This window comes from Eleutherodactylus coqui, chromosome 10 (assembly GCF_035609145.1).
Source record: "Eleutherodactylus coqui strain aEleCoq1 chromosome 10, aEleCoq1.hap1, whole genome shotgun sequence".
Lineage (NCBI taxonomy): Eukaryota > Metazoa > Chordata > Amphibia > Anura > Eleutherodactylidae > Eleutherodactylus > Eleutherodactylus coqui.
Genome location: NC_089846.1, coordinates 93,152,013 through 93,176,281, shown reverse-complemented (window position 1 = coordinate 93,176,281; position 24,269 = coordinate 93,152,013). Strand labels below are relative to the sequence as shown.

General features: G+C 51.8%; 1 protein-coding gene across 1 annotated transcript in view; it reads right to left on the bottom strand.

Annotated features, from left to right (window-relative positions):
- RPS6KA6 (ribosomal protein S6 kinase A6) overlaps nucleotides 1-13,641 on the bottom strand; it is a 61,427-nt gene extending 47,786 nt beyond the window's left edge. Inside the window, exon 1 of the mRNA XM_066581470.1 lies at nucleotides 13,403-13,641. Coding sequence (XP_066437567.1) covers nucleotides 13,403-13,474 — 72 coding nt within the window. The 5' untranslated portion in view covers nucleotides 13,475-13,641. The remainder of the gene's footprint in view (nucleotides 1-13,402) is intronic.
- Between the last annotated feature and the right edge of the window lie 10,628 nt (nucleotides 13,642-24,269).

The window sequence follows — 24,269 nt, the reverse complement described above, 5'->3', positions numbered from 1 at the left end:
TAGGACAATGTCTGAAGAAGCTGCGTCAGTACTAGGTGCCCCCGCAGAACCCCCATCACAGTGCCCCCAAAGCAGAGCCCTCCATAATAGTGGTAGCCAGCTAAAAAAAACTTTTAAACAATTTTAAGTGGGAAGAAATAAAAAAAAAAATGCAATTGCACCATTTTTGATGGGTTTAGTTTTTACAGTGCAGTAAAAATAACGCACGAACTTTCCGTGCCGTAATACCACATTTATAGAGTTTGATGTTTTAAAATGTATTACTATATATACTCAAGTATAAGCCTAGTTTTTCAGCACATTTTTTAATGCTGAAAAAGCCCCCCTCGGCTTATACTCGAGTGAGATAAAACAAAAAAAACCCCGCAATACATCCCAGCCGATGTCTGTGTCCCCGATGCGATGGTCTCCCTGGCGGTGCGACAAGTTGCTCGAGAATTCTCCCCGCTGTCATCTCCATGCCCAGCTTGGAATTCCCCCGCCATCAGTGCTGTGTAGGTAAGTGATTGGATTGAGGGCCAGCCAATCACAACTGGCGCTCGATCATTCACAGCCATTCAGTGGATGACATCAGTGAATAGCTGTGATAGGTTTATCAAGCGCTGGCTGTGATTGGCTGGTGCTCAATCCAATCACAGCGCTTACCTACACAGCCCCGACGGTGGGGGAATTTAAAGCCAAGTAGAGAGATAACAGCGGGGAGAATTGTCAAGCAGCTTGCTGCACCACCGGGGAGACCATTGCGTCGGGGACACAGACGCCGGCTGGGAGGTGAGTATTGCAGGTTTTCTTCACCTAGTATATACTCGAGTCAATAAGTTTTATCAGTTTTTTGTGGTAAAACTTATTGACTCGGCTTATACTCGGGTCGGCTAATACTCGAGTATATACGGGTACATTTATTTTTAAACGTAAATAAAAATTTCTTTTTGTTGCCAAATTCTGAGACCCGTCACTTTTTGTTGGTGCGAGGGCTCGTTTTTTTTGCGGGATAAGCTGCAGTTTTTATTACTTCCATTTTGAGCAACATCTTTTTGATCATTTTTTATTCAAATTTTTGGGCAGCTGGGATACCAAAAATTAAAATAAATAAAAATCCTCATTCTGTCATTAATTGCACCAGGCCTCACCGTGCGGGATGAATACTGGGGTATTAGAGTTTTTACGTATACCAAATTTGTGTTTTTTCATAATGATTTAGTTTTTTATGGGAAAAATACAAAAAGAGGGGTGGGGGGGTAATATTTTTAATTTTCTAACTGTTGCATGTTTTATTTATTTATTTATTTTTTTGTTTACACTTATTTATTTCCCACAGGGGTCTTGAACTTGCGATAGTTTGCTTTGCAACCACATTAGGTGGTCGTTAAGTGGTTGAAGCCCCGGGCCTCTCAGGATTGGCGCTTCCCTGGATGGAGATTCTCCCCGCGACCGCAGAGCGATCGAGGAAAAATGTCAGGCAAAAAGGGATGCTGTGGATGGAAACGACTTGTCGCTAAAAGGCTCCCGAGGCCGATCCGCACGCACCCGCAACCACAGGATGTTTATCTGCATTTGGCGGTAAAATCTACCGCAGATCTGCCTCATAATCTGCGGCAGAAAACCGCAGCTGAGTGAGATTGGCGCGCAGAATGGCCGTTTTTTCCTGCAATGCTACTAATCGGCACGCAGATTTCCTGGCGCAGCTCCCATGTAAAGTAGTTACAGGTCAGGCTTTGTTAACGCAGCAACAAAATTGGCGCACGAACCCGTCACAATAATCCACAGCAGAAGTCCAAGGCCGAGCTTCAAAGTTGTTCAGCAGATTAGCGCCCAGATTTACCCTTTTTTCACGGGCCGAACGCACAAACGGACGCCACATCATGGATCGACGCATCTTTTATGTTCAGCGCCGCAGATTTTAAAATCTGTGCTGCAGGAACCGCGCCGTAAGCCCTGCAGAACGCAACGCCGCGTAAAGAGGACGCAGATTGTGATGAGGATTTCAACACAAAATCTGCATCAATGAAACGTTTTCGGCGCTGCGTGGGCTACGGCGCGGGTTAACCCTAAAATGAACGGGACGGTTATTTGCGTGGATTGCGTCACGCATCTGAGGCAGAATCGGCATCACGTCTGCTGTGAAAGCGTCCGCAGGACCGTACATCTCCGGGTTTGGTAATGACATGAGAAGCAAAACACTGCACCAATGTCCCGTAGGACGCACGCCGGAAACCGAATGCAGATGATGGCGGCGACTCTTCACCTGCAGGACGGTCATGGTATTACACCAGGAGGGAGTGACACGTCTAATGTGGAGTCCTGTGCGGACAGCGCAGACTGTGAGGGAGGCGAGGGGCGCACATGCATTAAAGGGGTTGGCCGGCTACTGGGAAACATGCCTTTAACAGTCCTGTCTGTAGTAAAACAAAGCATACTTTCTCCTCCGCCACCGCCGGATCCAGCGCTGCAGTCCCACTGTTTGTTGCGACAGCTGACATCACAGGAAGTCATGTGACCTCTGCAGCCAATTAGATGCTGTAGCATTAGCTTTTCGAACTGCTGGCATCATGATATAAGCACCGATGCCAGGAGAACAGGCGGAGATGCTGCCGTGGTCACATGACTTCCTGCGATGTCACAACCATCACCGGGACCACAGCGGGGCTGCAGCGCTGGACCCCGGCGGCCAGAGGGGTAACTATAGTTATTTTACTACAGAGAGCCCTATTAAAGGGATGTCATGCAGTAATTACACTACCCCTATAAGGGCTCATTTACACCGGCCTGAGTGCGGGGGCTACATATACCGTGCGGATAACGCCGGAGAATCCCCTCCGACAAGAGAATCCTCGGAGGAGACTTCGGGATGCAAATCAATATCCTCCATTAAGGCAGAAGGGTTCGCTAATTATCACACGGCTACAGAACTCCCAGAGCCGCCGTCCGGCGCGGCGAGCGAATGTCGTTAGCGTTGATTTATGTATTTCCAGCGACTTCTGTACATAAAGTGTAATTATTGTATAATGAGAACTTCTGCAACTTTCTAAAAAACCAGCCATTGATTTTCCGGATCTCTGATAGCTGCGGGTTTGCTACAATGTATCCAGTGTAGACGAGCGCTGCAGCCAGACAAAGCGCCACCCCGACCACCGGGCCGCTCGCACACGTGTTCAGGAAACGCTGCTCAAAATCGCAGCATTGTTACTACAATTTTGATTGGCATTTTTGACCGCCTGTCCTGGCGTTTGACAGCGCTCTTTAACGCACCCCATCATTGTGATGGGTGAGGAGGAGCGCTAAACAACGCAAAAACACGCGAAGATAGAACAGACCGCGCATGAAAATCGTTGAAATCAATAGGAGCGCGATTAGCCCGGCGCTCAGGACGCTGCGGTACCTGCAATAAAGAGCGGCCTTAGGGTATCTTTACATAATGTGTTTGGGCACAAATTCCGTGCCAAAATACACGCCAAAATCAGTTTACAATACGCGACCCGCTGATTTGTAATGGGAAACCGCGCCCCTATCTAGACAATGCGCTTTTTCTGCGTTGCGGAAGAAAGACTGACATGTTCCTTCTTGACGCGGTTTCCACATAGAATTTTGGGTTTGCAATCTACAGGACTTTAAAATACGCGGCGCCGGGATTGGGAACGTATTCTGACGCATACCAGCGCCTAAACATCTATGGTGATATTAGGCGGATGGTTTCTGCCCCGTGAACACCGTGTATCGGCGCAAGTGAGGCATCTTTCAAGTTGGATCCGCGGCCAGCCTCCACGCCAGGCTGGTCTAAAACTTTCACGATCGGCATTCGTGGTAAACCGTGGGCACTGAAAGGCGGGCATTTTCAAATTTCCCTTCACAGCGGCAGATACTAATTGATAATTCCGTGAGCGGAAGAAAAGTTGCAGGAAGTTCTATTTTATCACGGATTCCACATGGATGGCTTTCGTCGATGCCAATGGAGGCGTCTGACTCGCAGCCCTTACGCAATTAACATGGCGGACAGAACTGACCCAACTGATTTACACGGATATATTCAGATTTTTCACGGGACTCGTGGATTACAAATTTGTGTAATAAAAAAATAATAAGTCGCCCTACATACACATCAGTGCATCCCGCACACGAGGCGCTTTCTTGGCGCACACTCGACATACACATCACACATGTGGTGTGAACAGAGTCAGAGCAGCGTGACGCCGGGCCAGCTTCTGGATGTAAGCAATAACCTTTCCATTCACTGGCGGCAAGCAGAGATCTTGAAAACGATCCAGAACTTCCAGCGATGTGACGGTTAAGCTTCATGAAAAACAGTTTTCTGTAACTACAGTTGAGTTACCGATATGACGCAATAAGTGTGCGGCGAACAGGCGACCGCTCAGTCACAAGGAGAGGGGTCATTTGTCAAAAGTAGCGCAAAAGAAGTCAGAGTCCAGCTCGCGGGCCTGCAGGACATGAGCGGTGGGCTGGGTGGGCCACGCGGGGGGCTGCCTGCAGTCTCTCTGCACCGGGCCTTTTGTCGTAATTTGGGAGAATTGTCAGCGGCCCCGAGGCTCCAGGAGACGCCGCTGCGTTCCTACAGTCCGATGTCACTTTGTACACCTGCGCAGTCTAGGGCGGAGCCATTGGTAATAATAACGGTCAAGCTACAATCGCAGCGCCTCCCGCAGCCCAACGGTAGCCTCGACATCAAGAACTTACAGTATAAAAGTACATCACAGAGCAGAAAACTACAAAACAGGGAAAAAAAAGGCGCCAGATAAAGCTACTACACAAGATGGTGCAGACACAAGCAGGGGAGCCCTATATACAGCAAGAGGGGGACACAATCAGGCAGGACACAATATGGGAGGGGGGACAAACACAACTCAGGCAGGGTATGATGGGACACACACACACACAATACAAGCAGGGCATATGACAGGGACACACACACACCACAGGCAGGGCATGACGGATGGGGGGACGACACGCACCACAGACTTGGCTTGACCAAGGGGGGCGAGGGAGGGGCGACAATACACCACAGGCAGGGTATGACAGGGGGAACAAACCACAGGCGGGGTATAACGTGTGTGGGGGGGGGGGGGGACACACCACAGGCGGGGTATGACGAGGTGGGACAACACACCACAGGCAGGGTATGACGGGAAGGGGGGGGGGCAGAGACACACGCGACGCACGCCGGGTATGGTGGGGGGGGGGGGGGGAGGGGGGAGAGACACACGACGCACGCCGGATATGATGGGGTGGGAAACGCACGACGCGCGCAGGGTATGATGTGGGGGGGACACGCACACGAAGCACGCAGGCTATGATGGGGGGGGGGACACAACGCACGCAGGCTATGATGGGGGGGGGACACAACGCACGCTATGATGGGGGGGGACACAACGCACGCTATGATGGGGGGGGACACAACGCACGCAGGCTATGATGGGGGGGACACAACGCACGCAGGCTATGATGGGGGGGGACACAACGCACGCAGGCTATGATGGGGGGGGACACAACGCACGCAGGCTATGATGGGGGGGGACACAACGCACGCAGGCTATGATGGGGGGGGACACAACGCACGCAGGCTATGATGGGGGGGGACACAACGCACGCAGGCTATGATGGGGGGGGACACAACGCACGCAGGGTATGATGGGGGGGGACACAACGCACGCAGGGTATGATGGGGGGGACACAACGCACGCAGGGTATGATGGGGGGGGACACAACACACGCAGGGTATGATGGGGGGGACACAACGCACGCAGGCTATGATGGGGGGGGACACAACGCACGCAGGCTATGATGGGGGGGGACACAACGCACGCAGGCTATGATGGGGGGGGACACAACGCACGCAGGCTATGATGGGGGGGGACACAACGCACGCAGGCTATGATGGGGGGGGACACAACGCACGCAGGCTATGATGGGGGGGGACACAACGCACGCAGGCTATGATGGGGGGGGACACAACGCACGCAGGCTATGATGGGGGGGGACACAACGCACGCAGGCTATGATGGGGGGGGACACAACGCACGCAGGCTATGATGGGGGGGGACACAACGCACGCAGGCTATGATGGGGGGGACACAACGCACGCAGGCTATGATGGGGGGGACACAACGCACGCAGGCTATGATGGGGGGGACACAACGCACGCAGGCTATGATGGGGGGGACACAACGCACGCAGGCTATGATGGGGGGACACAACGCACGCAGGCTATGATGGGGGGGACACAACGCACGCAGGCTATGATGGGGGGGACACAACGCACGCAGGCTATGATGGGGGGGGACACAACGCACGCAGGCTATGATGGGGGGGGACACAACGCACGCAGGCTATGATGGGGGGGGACACAACGCACGCAGGCTATGATGGGGGGGGACACAACGCACGCAGGCTATGATGGGGGGGGACACAACGCACGCAGGCTATGATGGGGGGGGACACAACGCACGCAGGCTATGATGGGGGGGGACACAACGCACGCAGGCTATGATGGGGGGGGACACAACGCACGCAGGCTATGATGGGGGGGGACACAACGCACGCAGGCTATGATGGGGGGGGACACAACGCACGCAGGCTATGATGGGGGGGGACACAACGCACGCAGGCTATGATGGGGGGGACACAACGCACGCAGGCTATGATGGGGGGGGACACAACGCACGCAGGCTATGATGGGGGGGACACAACGCACGCAGGCTATGATGGGGGGGACACAACGCACGCAGGCTATGATGGGGGGGGACACAACGCACGCAGGCTATGATGGGGGGGACACAACGCACGCAGGCTATGATGGGGGGGGACACAACGCACGCAGGCTATGATGGGGGGGACACAACGCACGCAGGCTATGATGGGGGGGGACACAACGCACGCAGGCTATGATGGGGGGGGACACAACGCACGCAGGGTATGATGGGGGGGGACACAACGCACGCAGGGTATGATGGGGGGGACACAACACACGCAGGGTATGATGGGGGGGGACACAACGCACGCAGGGTATGATGGGGGGGACACAACGCACGCAGGCTATGATGGGGGGGGACACAACGCACGCAGGCTATGATGGGGGGGGACACAACGCACGCAGGCTATGATGGGGGGGGACACAACGCACGCAGGCTATGATGGGGGGGGACACAACGCACGCAGGCTATGATGGGGGGGGACACAACGCACGCAGGCTATGATGGGGGGGGACACAACGCACGCAGGCTATGATGGGGGGGGACACAACGCACGCAGGCTATGATGGGGGGGGACACAACGCACGCAGGCTATGATGGGGGGGGACACAACGCACGCAGGCTATGATGGGGGGGACACAACGCACGCAGGCTATGATGGGGGGGACACAACGCACGCAGGCTATGATGGGGGGGGACACAACGCACGCAGGCTATGATGGGGGGGACACAACGCACGCAGGCTATGATGGGGGGGGACACAACGCACGCAGGCTATGATGGGGGGGGACACAACGCACGCAGGCTATGATGGGGGGGGACACAACGCACGCAGGCTATGATGGGGGGGGACACAACGCACGCAGGGTATGATGGGGGGGGACACAACGCACGCAGGGTATGATGGGGGGGACACAACACACGCAGGGTATGATGGGGGGGGACACAACACACGCAGGGTATGATGGGGGGGACACAACACACGCAGGGTATGATGGGGGGACACAACACACGCAGGGTATGATGGGGGGGGACACAACACACGCAGGGTATGATGGGGGGGGGGCACAACACACGCAGGGTATGATGGGGGGGACACAACACACGCAGGGTATGATGGGGGGGGACACAACACACGCAGGGTATGATGGGGGGGGACACAACACACGCAGGGTATGATGGGGGGGGACACAACACACGCAGGGTATGATGGGGGGGGACACAACACACGCAGGGTATGATGGGGGGGGACACAACACACGCAGGGTATGATGGGGGGGGACACAACACACGCAGGGTATGATGGGGGGGGACACAACACACGCAGGGTATGATGGGGGGGGACACAACACACGCAGGGTATGATGGGGGGGGACACAACACACGCAGGGTATGATGGGGGGGACACAACACACGCAGGGTATGATGGGGGGGACACAACACACGCAGGGTATGATGGGGGGGACACAACACACGCAGGGTATGATGGGGGGGACACAACACACGCAGGGTATGATGGGGGGGACACAACACACGCAGGGTATGATGGGGGGGGGACACACGCAGGGTATGATGGGGGGGGGACACACGCAGGGTATGATGGGGGGGGGGACACACGCAGGGTATGATGGGGGGGGGACACACGCAGGGTATGATGGGGGAGGGACACACGCAGGGTATGATGGGGGGGGGACACACGCAGGGTATGATGGGGGGGGGGACACACGCAGGGTATGATGGGGGGGGGGACACAACACACGCAGGGTATGATGGGGGGGGGACACAACACACGCAGGGTATGATGGGGGGGGACACAACACACGCAGGGTATGATGGGGGGGGGGCACAACACACGCAGGGTATGATGGGGGGGACACAACACACGCAGGGTATGATGGGGGGGACACAACACACGCAGGGTATGATGGGGGGGGGACACAACACACGCAGGGTATGATGGGGGGGGACACAACACACGCAGGGTATGATGGGGGGGGACACAACACACGCAGGGTATGATGGGGGGGACACAACACACGCAGGGTATGATGGGGGGGACACAACACACGCAGGGTATGATGGGGGGGGACACAACACACGCAGGGTATGATGGGGGGGATACAACACACGCAGGGCATGATGGGGGGGACACAACACACGCAGGGTATGATGGGGGGGACACAACACACGCAGGGTATGATGGGGGGGACACAACACACGCAGGGTATGATGGGGGGGACACAACACACGCAGGGTATGATGGGGGGACACACACGCAGGGTATGATGGGGGGGGGACACACGCAGGGTATGATGGGGGGGGGGGACACACGCAGGGTATGATGGGGGGGGGACACACGCAGGGTATGATGGGGGGGGGACACACGCAGGGTATGATGGGGGGGGGGACACACGCAGGGTATGATGGGGGGGGGGACACAACACACGCAGGGTATGATGGGGGGGGGACACAACACACGCAGGGTATGATGGGGGGGGACACAACACACGCAGGGTATGATGGGGGGGGACACAACACACGCAGGGTATGATGGGGGGGGACACAACACACGCAGGGTATGATGGGGGGGGACACAACACACGCAGGGTATGATGGGGGGCCACAACACACGCAGGGTATGATGGGGGGGCCACAACACACGCAGGGTATGATGGGGGGGCCACAACACACGCAGGGTATGATGGGGGGGCCACAACACACGCAGGGTATGATGGGGGGGGGGCCACAACACACGCAGGGTATGATGGGGGGGGGCCACAACACACGCAGGGTATGATGGGGGGGGGCCACAACACACGCAGGGTATGATGAGGGGGGACCACAACACACGCAGGGTATGATGGGGGGGGACCACAACACACGCAGGGTATGATGGGGGGGACACAACACACGCAGGGTATGATGGGGGGGGACAACACACGCAGGGTATGATGGGGGGCCACACACGCAGGGTATGATGGGGGGGGACACAACACACGCAGGGTATGATGGGGGGACACAACACACGCAGGGTATGATGGGGGGGGGACACACGCAGGGTATGATGGGGGGGGGGACACACGCAGGGTATGATGGGGGGGGGACACACGCAGGGTATGATGGGGGGGGGACACACGCAGGGTATGATGGGGGGGGGGGGGACACAACACACGCAGGGTATGATGGGGGGGGACACAACACACGCAGGGTATGATGGGGGGGGACACAACACACGCAGGGTATGATGGGGGGGGGACACAACACACGCAGGGTATGATGGGGGGGGACACAACACACGCAGGGTATGATGGGGGGGGACACAACACACGCAGGGTATGATGGGGGGGGACACAACACACGCAGGGTATGATGGGGGGGACACAACACACGCAGGGTATGATGGGGGGGACACAACACACGCAGGGTATGATGGGGGGGACACAACACACGCAGGGTATGATGGGGGGGACACAACACACGCAGGGTATGATGGGGGGGACACAACACACGCAGGGTATGATGGGGGGGACACAACACACGCAGGGTATGATGGGGGGACACACACGCAGGGTATGATGGGGGGGGGACACACGCAGGGTATGATGGGGGGGGGGACACACGCAGGGTATGATGGGGGGGGGGACACACGCAGGGTATGATGGGGGGGGGGACACACGCAGGGTATGATGGGGGGGGGACACAACACACGCAGGGTATGATGGGGGGGGGGACACAACACACGCAGGGTATGATGGGGGGGGACACAACACACGCAGGGTATGATGGGGGGGGACACAACACACGCAGGGTATGATGGGGGGGCCACAACACACGCAGGGTATGATGGGGGGCCACAACACACGCAGGGTATGATGGGGGGGCCACAACACACGCAGGGTATGATGGGGGGGCCACAACACACGCAGGGTATGATGGGGGGGCCACAACACACGCAGGGTATGATGGGGGGGCCACAACACACGCAGGGTATGATGGGGGGGCCACAACACACGCAGGGTATGATGGGGGGGCCACAACACACGCAGGGTATGATGGGGGGGGCCACAACACACGCAGGGTATGATGGGGGGGGCCACAACACACGCAGGGTATGATGGGGGGGGGCCACAACACACGCAGGGTATGATGGGGGGGGGCCACAACACACGCAGGGTATGATGGGGGGGGGCCACAACACACGCAGGGTATGATGAGGGGGGACCACAACACACGCAGGGTATGATGGGGGGGACACAACACACGCAGGGTATGATGGGGGGGACACAACACACGCAGGGTATGATGGGGGGGACACAACACACGCAGGGTATGATGGGGGGGGACAACACACGCAGGGTATGATGGGGGGCCACACACGCAGGGTATGATGGGGGGGGACACAACACACGCAGGGTATGATGGGGGGACACACACGCAGGGTATGATGGGGGGGGGACACACGCAGGGTATGATGGGGGGGGGGGACACACGCAGGGTATGATGGGGGGGGGGACACACGCAGGGTATGATGGGGGGGGGGACACACGCAGGGTATGATGGGGGGGGGACACACGCAGGGTATGATGGGGGGGGGGACACACGCAGGGTATGATGGGGGGGGGGACACAACACACGCAGGGTATGATGGGGGGGGGACACAACACACGCAGGGTATGATGGGGGGGGACACAACACACGCAGGGTATGATGGGGGGGGACACAACACACGCAGGGTATGATGGGGGGGCCACAACACACGCAGGGTATGATGGGGGGCCACAACACACGCAGGGTATGATGGGGGGGCCACAACACACGCAGGGTATGATGGGGGGGCCACAACACACGCAGGGTATGATGGGGGGGCCACAACACACGCAGGGTATGATGGGGGGGCCACAACACACGCAGGGTATGATGGGGGGGCCACAACACACGCAGGGTATGATGGGGGGGCCACAACACACGCAGGGTATGATGGGGGGGCCACAACACACGCAGGGTATGATGGGGGGGCCACAACACACGCAGGGTATGATGGGGGGGGCCACAACACACGCAGGGTATGATGGGGGGGGACACAACACACGCAGGGTATGATGGGGGGGGCCACAACACACGCAGGGTATGATGGGGGGGGCCACAACACACGCAGGGTATGATGGGGGGGGCCACAACACACGCAGGGTATGATGGGGGGGGGGCCACAACACACGCAGGGTATGATGGGGGGGGGGCCACAACACACGCAGGGTATGATGGGGGGGGACCACAACACACGCAGGGTATGATGGGGGGGGACCACAACACACGCAGGGTATGATGGGGGGGACACAACACACGCAGGGTATGATGGGGGGGACACAACACACGCAGGGTATGATGGGGGGGACACAACACACGCAGGGTATGATGGGGGGGACACAACACACGCAGGGTATGATGGGGGGGACACAACACACGCAGGGTATGATGGGGGGGACACAACACACGCAGGGTATGATGGGGGGGACACAACACACGCAGGGTATGATGGGGGGGGACACAACACACGCAGGGTATGATGGGGGGGGACACAACACACGCAGGGTATGATGGGGGGGACACAACACACGCAGGGTATGATGGGGGGGACACAACACACGCAGGGTATGATGGGGGGGACACAACACACGCAGGGTATGATGGGGGGGACACAACACACGCAGGGTATGATGGGGGGGACACAACACACGCAGGGTATGATGGGGGGGACACAACACACGCAGGGTATGATGGGGGGGACACAACACACGCAGGGTATGATGGGGGGGACACAACACACGCAGGGTATGATGGGGGGGACACAACACACGCAGGGTATGATGGGGGGGACACAACACACGCAGGGTATGATGGGGGGGACACAACACACGCAGGGTATGATGGGGGGGACACAACACACGCAGGGTATGATGGGGGGGACACAACACACGCAGGGTATGATGGGGGGGACACAACACACGCAGGGTATGATGGGGGGACACAACACACGCAGGGTATGATGGGGGGGACACAACACACGCAGGGTATGATGGGGGGGACACAACACACGCAGGGTATGATGGGGGGGACACAACACACGCAGGGTATGATGGGGGAGACACAACACACGCAGGGTATGATGGGGGGGACACAACACACGCAGGGTATGATGGGGGGGGGACACAACACACGCAGGGTATGATGGGGGGGGACACAACACACGCAGGGTATGATGGGGGGGGACACAACACACGCAGGGTATGATGGGGGGGGACACAACACACGCAGGGTATGATGGGGGGGGACACAACACACGCAGGGTATGATGGGGGGGGACACAACACACGCAGGGTATGATGGGGGGAGGGCACACATCATATAGGCTTATAGGGGGTCAGGGTTTACAACCACGGTATGAGAGAGGGGCCAAACATGACAGGCAGGGTATAAGGGGGTGGGACAGATATTACACAAAGTACAACATGAGGGGGACACATGTGACACAGGCTGGGTATGGGGGTACATATACCACACAGGAAGGGTATGATTTGAGGGGTATACACGTGACAGGCAGGGTGAGATACGAGGGAGGGACACACGTGACACAGGCAGGATATCAGGGGGGGACACACATAGTGGCAGGATATAGGAACACACGGCACGGGCAGCTGACACACCTCACTCCCGCCGGTCCCGTACACCTCCATATTCATCCCCGGATCCTCCAGATGACTGAGCCGCTGCGGCATCCCCTTCCCGGGCGGCTCGGTCCACGCACCCCCCGCCAGCTCCTAACGGGGGAGCGGAGAGGCGAGAATCCCCCCTCTGGAGCCGCCTGTTCCCGGTTCCCGCAGCCACAGGCTCCGCCAATATGGCGGCTGCCGTCACCTGTGCAGCATGGAAACCGGGGGGAGCCGCGTCACCGTGACGTCACCGAGGAGATCCCCAGCCTGGCGACTGCGGCGGGAGCGCGCATGCAAATAAAGGGGGCGTGGCTTGCGGCGGGCGCGTAACTGATGCAAATTTAGGGAGTGACGGGGAGAGGATCTACGCGAGGATGGGGCGGAGTCTAAGCGGAAAGCGGACGTAGTGGCGGGAGAAGCGATGTGTGAGGAGATGTGAGCGGCCGGTATAACCCCTACCTGTAGGACCAGCATTGATACATCCCGGGTTATCTACTGGTATACACCCCTACCTGTAGGACCAGCTCTGATGCATCATGGGGTATCTACCGGTATACACCCCCACCTGTGGTACCAGCACTGATACATCCTGGGGTATCTACAGGTATACATCCTCACCTGTAAGACCAGCTCTGATACATCAGGGGGTATCTCCTGGTATACACCCCTACCTGTAGTACCAGCTCTGATACATCATGGGGTATCTACCGGTATACACCCCTACCTGTAGGACCAGCTCTGATACATTTCGGGGTATCTACTGGTATACACCCCCACCTGTAGGACCACCTGTGATACATCCCGGGGTATCTACAGGTATACACCCTCACCTGTAGTACCAGCTCTGATACATCATGGGGTATCTACCGGTATACACCCCTACCTGTAGTACCAGCACTGATACATTTCGGGGTATCTACTGGTATACACCCCTACCTGTAGGACCAGCACTGATACATTTCGGGGTATCTACTGGTATACACCCCTACCTGTAGTACCAGCACTGATACATTTCGGGGTATCTACTGGTATACACCCCTACCTGTAGGACCAGCACTGATACATTTCGGGGTATCTACTGGTATACACCCCTACCTGTAGGACCAGCATTGATACATCCCGGGTTATCTACCGGTATACACCCCCACCTGTAGGACCAGCACTGATACATTTTGGGGTATCTGTCGGTATACACCCCTACCTGTAGGACCAGCTCTGATACATTTTGGGGTATCTGTCGGTATACACCCCCACCTGTAGTACCAGCACTGATACATCATGGGGTATCTACCGGTATACACCCCCACCTGTAGGACCAGCTCTGATACATTTTGGGGTATCTGTCGGTATACACCCCCACCTGTAGTACCAGCACTGATACATCCCAGGTTATCTACTGGTATACACCCTCACTGCATTCAAAGTGCTTTAACTTTTTTATTTTTCCATAGACGGAGCTCTGTGAGGGATTATTTTTTGCGAGACGAGCTGTAGTTTTTATTGGTACCATTTTGGGGTACATACGTTTTTTTTTTTATCACTTTTATTGCGTTTTTTGGGAGGCAAAAAATGCTAACAATTAGCATTTTGCTTCAGTTTTTTTAGCTTTTTTTTATCGCTTTTTGCCGTGAAGGATAAAAAGCATGTTCAATTTATTGTACGCATCGTTACGGACACGTCAATACCAAATATGTTAGATCTTTCATTTTCTTTACATTTTTTTTATACTAATATGAGAGAAAGCATTAAAAAAAGGGTTTTAACTTTTTTTTTTTACATTTTTATTTTTTGTATTTTATTTTTCTCTTTTTTTTTTTTTTTTTTTACACTATTTGTGTCCCTCTGGGGGACTTACACCGCAGGACTGCAGATCGCTGCGATAAGGCATGGCAGGACTTCTCTCCTGCCATGCCTTATCGCTTACTATAGTGATCACAGGCTATGGCAATACAGGACGCCAGATACCTGTTGCCATAGCAACCAGCCGGGCTCTCGCAATGTTATCGCGAGAGTCGGCTGTAGTCACGGAGGGAGCGCGCTCTCTGTGAACCCTTTCCCTGTCGCGATCTACTTAGATCGTGGCAGGGAAGACGTTAACAGCGCGCGGGGGGGGTGCATCTCTGATGCCCCCCGCTGTTGCAGCGGGAGGCCGGCTATCACTGACAGCCGGTTCCCACTGCGGGATAGCACGAGATCTGCTATGATCTAGCGCTATCCCTATGACGTAACAGTATGTCATTCTGCGGGAAGTACCACCCTGCCATGACGTACCCTTACGTCATGGGGCGGGAAGGGGTTAAATCTAGAGAAGAATGAGGCCCATCGTGCTTATCTTGCTGATAGTCTTCTAGCCGTGTGGATGAATTCCATACTTGTGTGGTCAGTAGGGACTGCTACAGAATGATGTGCAACTCCCAGAAGATGTCTTTATTTCCAATGTCCTAGTTTCTCTCAGCAGGTGACATGATATGCGACAGACATGGGTACGGTTGCATATTGTCTCTGATTCGTTGAGACACGACGGCCCCCACAGTAGAATCAGAGGGGTGCACTTCCACATTAAAGGTTTGTTCCAGATTTGGATGAAGCAGTACTGGTGCATAAGTGAACAGAGCTTTGTAGTTGTACAGAGGTGCCCTGTGCCCCTGAAGACCATGAGTATGTTTTGGCTTTCTTTGTCAGCCAAGTGATTGGTAAAATGATTTCTGAGAAGTCTTTTATGAATCTCTGGTAGAACTTCACAAGTCCAATAAAGCGTTAACCTCTTTTAGATTTCTTGGAGTGGGCCAATCAACCACCGCTTTAATTTTACTAGGATCTATGCTTGGACCATCTGGGGAGCTGATATATCCCAGGAATTGGATCCGACTTGTTCAAACTCACATTTTTCCAGTTTGATTCAAAGATCATTCCTTTGGAAACCTCCCAAGACTAGCCGGACCTGCCTGCAATGTTCCTCTAAGCTGTCAGAAAATATAAGAATGTCATTGAGGTAAGCAACGACAAACCCATCCAAAAAATCTTTAAACACATCATTATTAAAATGCTGAAAGGTGACCGGGGCATTGCAAAGGCCAAAAGACATAACCAGGTATTCGAAATGTCCATATCTCACACTAAAGGCAGTTGGCCACTCATCCCCTGAATGGATCCATATGAGGTTATAGGCCCCTCCCAGGTCTAGTTTGGTAAAAATCTTGGAAGAACGGAGTCCTTCCAGCAATTCCAGGATTAAGGGGAGAAGGTAGTGTTTTTTTTTTCGTTTTTTTAATAGTAATTTTATGAAGTTCCCTATACTCCATGCATGGCTCCCAAGTTAAAGGGGTTATCCTGCGAAAGCAAGTGGGGTTATACACTTCTGTATGGCCATATTAATGCACTTTGTAATGTACATCGTGGATTAATTATGAGCCATACAGAAGTTATTCACTTACCCACTCCGTTGCTAGCGTCCTCGTCTCCATGGTGCCGTCTAATTTCAGCGTCTAATCGCCCGATTAGACGCGCTTGCGCAGTCCGGTCTTCTCCCTGGTGAATGGGGCCGCTCGTGCCGGAGAGCTGGTCCTCGTAGCTCCGCCCCGTCACGTGTGCCGATTCCAGCCAGTCAGGAGGCTGGAATCGGCAATGGACCGCACAGAGCCCACGGTGCACTATGGGAGAAGACCCGCGGTGCATCGTGGGTGAAGATCCCGGCGGCCATCTTGGTAAGGTAAGTAAGAAGTCGCTGCAGCGCGGGGATCGGGTAAGTACTAAACGGTTTTTTTTTTTAACACATGCATTGGGTTTGTCTCGCGCCGAACGGGGGGCCTATTGAATAAAAAAAAAAACATTTCGGCGCGGGACAACCCCTTTAAGTTTTTCTTTTCTACACAAAAACAGAGATGCCCCAGCTAGGAATTAAAAAGGGTAAATGAAACCTTTCCTTAGATTTTTGTCCAGGTATTCTCTGAGTACTTTTCACTCTTGTTTGCAAAAATTGTAAATTCACCCGAAAGAATGGTTGTTTCAGGAAACAATGCTATAGGACAATCCTAAGGCGAATGAGGGGGTAGTTGGTGGGATTTTTTCTTGCTGCAGACATCACTGAATTGCTGGTACTGAGGTGGCAACCTCAGAATTTTGCTGACAATCCTCGGAGGTTTGGGTATGTTCGAGGGTAGGTAGTGGCCTCTGACATCTTTCTTTACAGTACTCAGAGTGGAAGGTAATGGTCCTTAAGTCCCATTTGATAGAAGGGTTTTTGGTAGAAAAGGGATTCCTAGAATAACTGGAAACTTGGGAGAAGATGAAAACTAATTGCTTCATGGTGATCAAGTTCAATAATGATTTCAAGCTTGCTTGTCTCATGTGTTATAGGCCCTGAAGGCAATGGTGATCCATTCACGGATTCCATATCAATCAGTATGGTGTTGGTCCTACTTGAGATATTGTTGTCGAGAGTGTACTTATAGTCCATGAAGTTTCCTGCAGCTCCAGAATCTAACATAGCGGAGCATTGCAATGTTTGGTCCCTAATTAAGACCTGTATGGGAATGACAAAGTGAAAAGATAGGGGACATATCTCATCTTTATCTTGAGTTATTGAGGCCAATGCAAGCCCCTCGTCTGTGAGGATGTTGATGGTCAGCAAAACCTTCTTTTTGTCACTAGTAAACAGAGTAGGTTGCATCTGGGAGTAGATACTGCACTGGTTGAGGAATCCTCAATATTGGCGACAATCTCCACCAAATTGCACTGGCAGTGGCATGTGGATATCTGCCCCTGAATTGTGCATCTCCTGGAGTTGCCTTTGTAACCCGGCTATTTGTCTTTGTAAATCAGCATCCTTTCTCTGGTAGGTGGCACAAAACTCCTGGAGCTCAGCTACCTATGGTCACAACGGACTTCATACTTGTCCTGTTACCAGCTGGGGCGGGTTCGGAGCCTCGTGTTGTAACCCAAGCAGACAAATCGCGTGGTCAAGAATAGCCAGGAATTGGAAACTGGTAGATATCTGTTGCAGTACAAGGGAGCAGGCAGGAAGTGTAGTCAGAATGTACCTAGAGGTTGGTAATGGGTAGCAGCAGTCATATAGAGAGGAGTGGTTATACAGAGCTAGACTAAGGCCTCTTTCTCATGGGCCACAGCAATATCACCGCAAGAAAATTCCATGCGATGTTTATGATTGGTTCATCGAGCGCTGCAGTGATGGGCTGAGCTACGACGCTCGAGAACCAATCAGCGCCAGCGCTTCATGGAGGCGGGGATTTTGAACTACCTGACCAGGAAGTGGTGGCTGAAGACTACCGAAAAGTGCCGGAGCTACAGAGAATTGCAGCACAGGGGATAGCACCTGCTAGGTGATGCATTGTTTTTGTGAGGGGGTTTAAATGTACCTAGGGGTATTTTAGAGACAAACAGTAGGATTTCCTACTATAAAAGTTGCATGGCACCGCACGAAAACCGCGTTTTCATGCGATGCAACACAAAGGAAAGCTTCATAGGGAAACATGGTCTACAAAACTTAGCAAATCGCGGCAATATCGAGCATGCTGCGATTTTTTTTTTTTTTTTTTTTTCTTCTTTTCTTGCAATATAACAGCAGCCTACAAAACATTGCGAATGTGAAGGAACCCATTGGAATGCATGAGCTTCTCATACATGCGATTTGTAGCGCTGTCGCATCACCAGAAAATCTTGCTATTTTTCGCCCATGTGAAAGCGGCCTAAAGGCAGGGAGCACAATAATCACGCAAAGGAAGGAGGGATAAGGCCAGGTTTATATGGGGTGTGCAATCAAGGGACAGGGTGGAGTCAGAGAAATGGGAGCAGGAACAAGGACAGTGTTCAGCAACTGAGCTAACCAACTCTCTGAGTAGCTCAGCAGGAAAGGCCACAGCCTGGAGCTCCTGGGTTCTAGTCCTGACACAGAGAGATCCCATTTATGTCCCTGTACACTTCTCCCAGTAATACCGATAGATCCCAATACATGCTCCTGTATGCCTCCCCCTGTAACACTGAGGTATCCCAGTATATGCGCCTGTGTATTTATTTTCCCCTGTGATACTGATATCTATCATAGTATATGTACTTGCATACCTCCACCTGATATATCCCGGTATATGTACCTGTATACCTCCACCAGTAGTACACATATATATCATCTGTATCTACAATACTCTGCAAACGTTTTAGGCAGATTTGGAAAAGTTTCTGCACAGAAGTATGCTGTAAAATATAGAAGTGTTAATAGTTTATTTTTGTCAATTAACAAAATACAAAGTGACTGAAGAAAAGAGAAATGTAATCAGATCAATATTTGGTGTGACTCAGTTTACCTTCACAACAGCATCAGTTCTTCTAGGGACTCTTGTACTAGTCTGGGATTTTGTAGGATTGTAGTCAGGTGTACGATTAGCCAATTATACCAAACAGTTGATAATGATCGTTATTTTCATTTGTAGGAAGAAATACAATCATTAACAGAAACAGCTGTGTAGGAGGCTTAAAACTGGGGGAGGAGCAGCCAAACTGCTACAAAGGTGAGGTTGTGGAAGACCGTTTCATGTCACAGGTCATACACCTCGGCAAGACTGAGCACAACAACAAGACACAAGGTAGTTATACTGCATCAGCAAGGTCTCTCCCTGGCAAAGATTACACAGCAGACTGGGGCTACAAGATGTGATGGTCAAACTCTTCTGAAGAAGCACAAAGAAACAGGAAACATTGAGGACCGTAGACGCAGCAATCAGCCAAGAAAACTTAGTGCAGCAGATAAGATACATCATGTTTCTTCCTTTTAAAATTGGAAGATGTCCAGCAGTGGCCTCAGCTCAGACCTGGCAGCAACCAGTGGGACAGAAGGTACAGCTATCTACTGTTAGAAGTCTGGCCAGAAGTGGTGGTCGTGGAACAATTGTGGTCAAAAAGCTGACGGTGAAACCAGGCCAAGCAACTTAACTATGCCTGAAAACATAGGACCTGGGAGGCATAAAGATGGCAGCAGATTGTGACTCATCAAAAGGCAGTTTGGAGGAAGGCTGGAGAGCGGTACAATGAGTGTCTGCAGGCAGCAGTGAAGCATGGTGGAGAGCGGTACAATAATGAGGGCAAGCAGCAGTGAAGTATGGTGGAGAGCGGGACAACAATGAGTGTCTGCAGGCAGCAGTGAAGCGTGGTGGAGGGTAGTACAATAATATATCTATAGGCAGCAGTGAAGGTTCCTTACAAGTTTGGGGCTGCATTTCAGTAAATGGTGTTGGGGATTTGGTCAGAATTAATGGTGTCCTCAATGCTGAGAAATACAGGCAGATATTTACCCATCATGTAATATAATCAGGGAGGCATTTGATTGGCTCCAAATGTATTCTGTAGCAGGATAACAACCCCCAACAGCCAGATAATGTCACTAAGCGCTATCTTCAGAGTAAAGAACAAGGAGTCCTGGAAGTGATAATATGGTCCCCACAGAGTTCTGATCTCACAACATCCTGTCTAGGATTACATAAAGAGACAGAAGGATGAGAGAGCTCTTACCTTTATTGGCATCTCTATCATCGGTATAACACTTTTGTATTTTTTATTCAAGTGTTTATAACATTATTCAGATTTTTCTGGCTAACCTGGCACTTCACTATTTTAGCTCTACATCAGGAAGAGACAGAAGGATTGGAGCGAGCCGACATCCACAGAAGATCTGTGCTTAGTTCTCCAAGATGTCTGGAACAACCTCCCTGCCGATTACCAGGAAGAACTAATGCTGTTGTGAAGGGCTGTCACACCAAATAGTGATGGGATTTTTAAAAACTTGTTTTAATAAAGAACAACAAATCTATTTATACATTTGTAGTATCAACATTCTTCTTATTTAAATAAAATAAATATTTATAGCACTACCGTATTTCCCTGAAAATAAGACTTATATAAAGTTTTTCCACAAAAGAGGCGCAGTGTCTTATTTTCGAGGGTGTCTTGTAATACTAACCTAGCAGGCGACGGGCCTGAGATGCTCCGCGGTCTCTACTATCTAAGAGCAGCTTGTCTTTCAGCCTGTTGATGCCTTCTTCCCTCAGCGCGGTCAGCAGATTCTTGGGTTCTAGTAATTTCCACACCTTGCGCTCTGCTAGAACTGCACGCTAGATCTAACTTGCACGGCATATTAAAGGAAGACCAAAAAATGGATAGAAATACGATTATCAAAAGGAAACCATTTCTTACACAGCTGAGGTAAAATAAAGGCTGCACTGTGATTGGTTGCTACGGGTAACACAGGTTTTCTTCAAAATCTTAATCCATGTTAATGTGTCTTGCATTCAGGTTTTAATCCCGGGCAACGATGTCTGCGCTCACGTGTCTGCCTGTTTGGGGAGGCGTAGCTTATGATATGCACCCCTTCCCTCCCACTCGCCGCATGGCGGAGGTGCACCTGTGCATCACCAAATAAATCTGTCTTGTCATGCTGCCTAGAGAACTCTATAAATTTTTCAGGAGAAAACATAGCCTATGTTCTTTCTCAAGATATAAGCTACCTCCCTGCCAAATTTCATCAAAAGAAGAAAACACAAAGTTGATGGGGTGGGGGCTTTTTCTGTAGTGTGTTAGGTAGGTGGATGTGTTACATCCACATGATGCAGGTACCAGACAGAACATTCCCCTTCACACTGCCCCACCCACTCATCCTCTTCCTGTCTTAGTGCCCGTTTCATAGGTGAAAGTGCAATGATGCAGCAGATGAAGTAACCAAAATGTAAAATATTAATAAATAGAACAATAAACAAATGGAATAATAATGGTTAAACAATTAAACTTTCACCTTAAGACATAGGCACCATCTACTGCTGAAATGTGGGAATAAAAATACCTTGTTAACCACATCAAGAACATTTTACTAATATATTGGCATAATTTACCAAAAAACAGCTTAATATAATCGTGTCCCTTCAAGAGGTTAACACTCCTGCACCTCTACTGCATTTTTCTATTTCTGCAAACTATTTCAGTCCACAAAGAATTCTCGCAACACTGTCTCATTCAGCCCCATCTCCTTGTAATAATCTACATATGCAGCAGCAGGTCTGCTGAGTACTCCGTCGCTGTTGGTTTGCAGACCTAGTCGTTTGTACTGAGGCCGGCCTTACGATTTAACGTGGGATTTGCAGCTTCTACCAAACTAAATAATCTTACAGGGATGGTCAGGGGTGGTACTTTCCATTTCTTTTGTGGTCTACTCGTCTGTGCCAATTGGTCCTCTGCCCGCCCAGGGCGAGTACAATCCCCTTTCATCTCCAATGTCACAAGAAGCAGTTTTTCAAGCCTTCCGTCCTCTCTGGCGCTCTCTCAGTTCAACCTCCACCTCTACGTACTCATTGCACAACACAATTTATTCAAGTAGCAGCCGGTGTCTATCAAGCATGCTCAATTCTGGTAATTTTGGTACATTTTACAGTCCATAGCCAAAGCAACCTTTTAATCCTTTAGGGTAGCCCTTTACACAATCCCTTTCCCGGGCAAGTGACACACTTGGCCATCCACATGATGGCAGGACACAAGTACCCAGCACCACATTGGCCATCACACTGCCCTGACAGCTTGTCTTCCTATCCTAGTGCCATCTCTTCCCCAAGTAAATGACGCACCCAGCCCTCCACAAGATTGCTATGACCCTAGTATCCAGTTATACATTGGCCATCACACTGCTCTGCTGGCTCATCCATGGAAAAATAACAAAAAGTTAAATGCAGCGATCTGAAAAACAATTCTAATAAAAAGGGTTTTATTGTGCAAAAGTGGAAAAAGCAAAAAAAAATTGGTATTGTAATCATACCAGCCCACAGAGAAAAGCCATGTTATTTATGCTATATGACTAACTCTGCAAAAATAAAACAATGGCAGAATTTGTTTTACAAGAAAAAAATTCTAAAAGTTATGCAATACATTATATGCACCCAAAAAATTACATCAATAAAAGCTACTAAAATTTTGTCATCTATGTTAGAATTAAAAAATGTACCAACACAATGTAAAACACATTAAACTGGAGACTCACCATTAGATGTGGGGGCAGAAGGTGAGGTAACAAGATAAGATGAAGCGAACATAGTAACAATGTGTAAAGCTGGAAAACATGTCCATGCAGTTCAGCATAACCTACAATGTTAATCTAGAGAAAAGCAAAAGAAATTCCAATGAGGTAGAAGTCAATTCTCCTCAGTTCAGGGGAAAAATTTCTTCACGATTCCAAATAGAAACACAGAAAATTAACGGTACAAAGAGAGCACGTGGTCCATCACATCTGCCCTTGTAGTATTTCCTTTTTATTTCTCTTAGGGTACATGCACACGGGCGTTTAAAAAGTTGCTGTTTCAGGACACATATTTGGTCTGAAAATCAGACAGAAACATTGTCCACGAGCATATACCCTTAGAATTGATATATCCTAATCTCAAGCAGCTTGAGTACATTGATTGTTGATCTTCCAGCCACATCTGCTGGAAGTTTGTTCCAAGTATCTGCTACACTTTCAGTAAAAAAAAAAAAAAACAACACATTCATAGTCGTAAACAATCCCACCCCTAGAAGTTGTTTTGCTGCAAATGGATGTGTGAGGGCACACAAGGTTCTGGATGCCCCCTACTGACCTCCAGTAGAGAGGGTCATCTGATCAGCCAACAAGCACCAGCAGCGCCAACTGTTTGGTTTTGGCCATTCAGAGACGGTTGACACCATCATTACAGGCCCTTGTGTTTATCAGAACCATTTCCACGACCCTAACAGAAGGACATTTTGTCTCACTTACCCATTATGTATACTGCATTGTCTCTGTTTGCAGTGATGTGAACAGCAAAACTGGACGCTACAGAGGGGAACCTGGTTGTCTTCA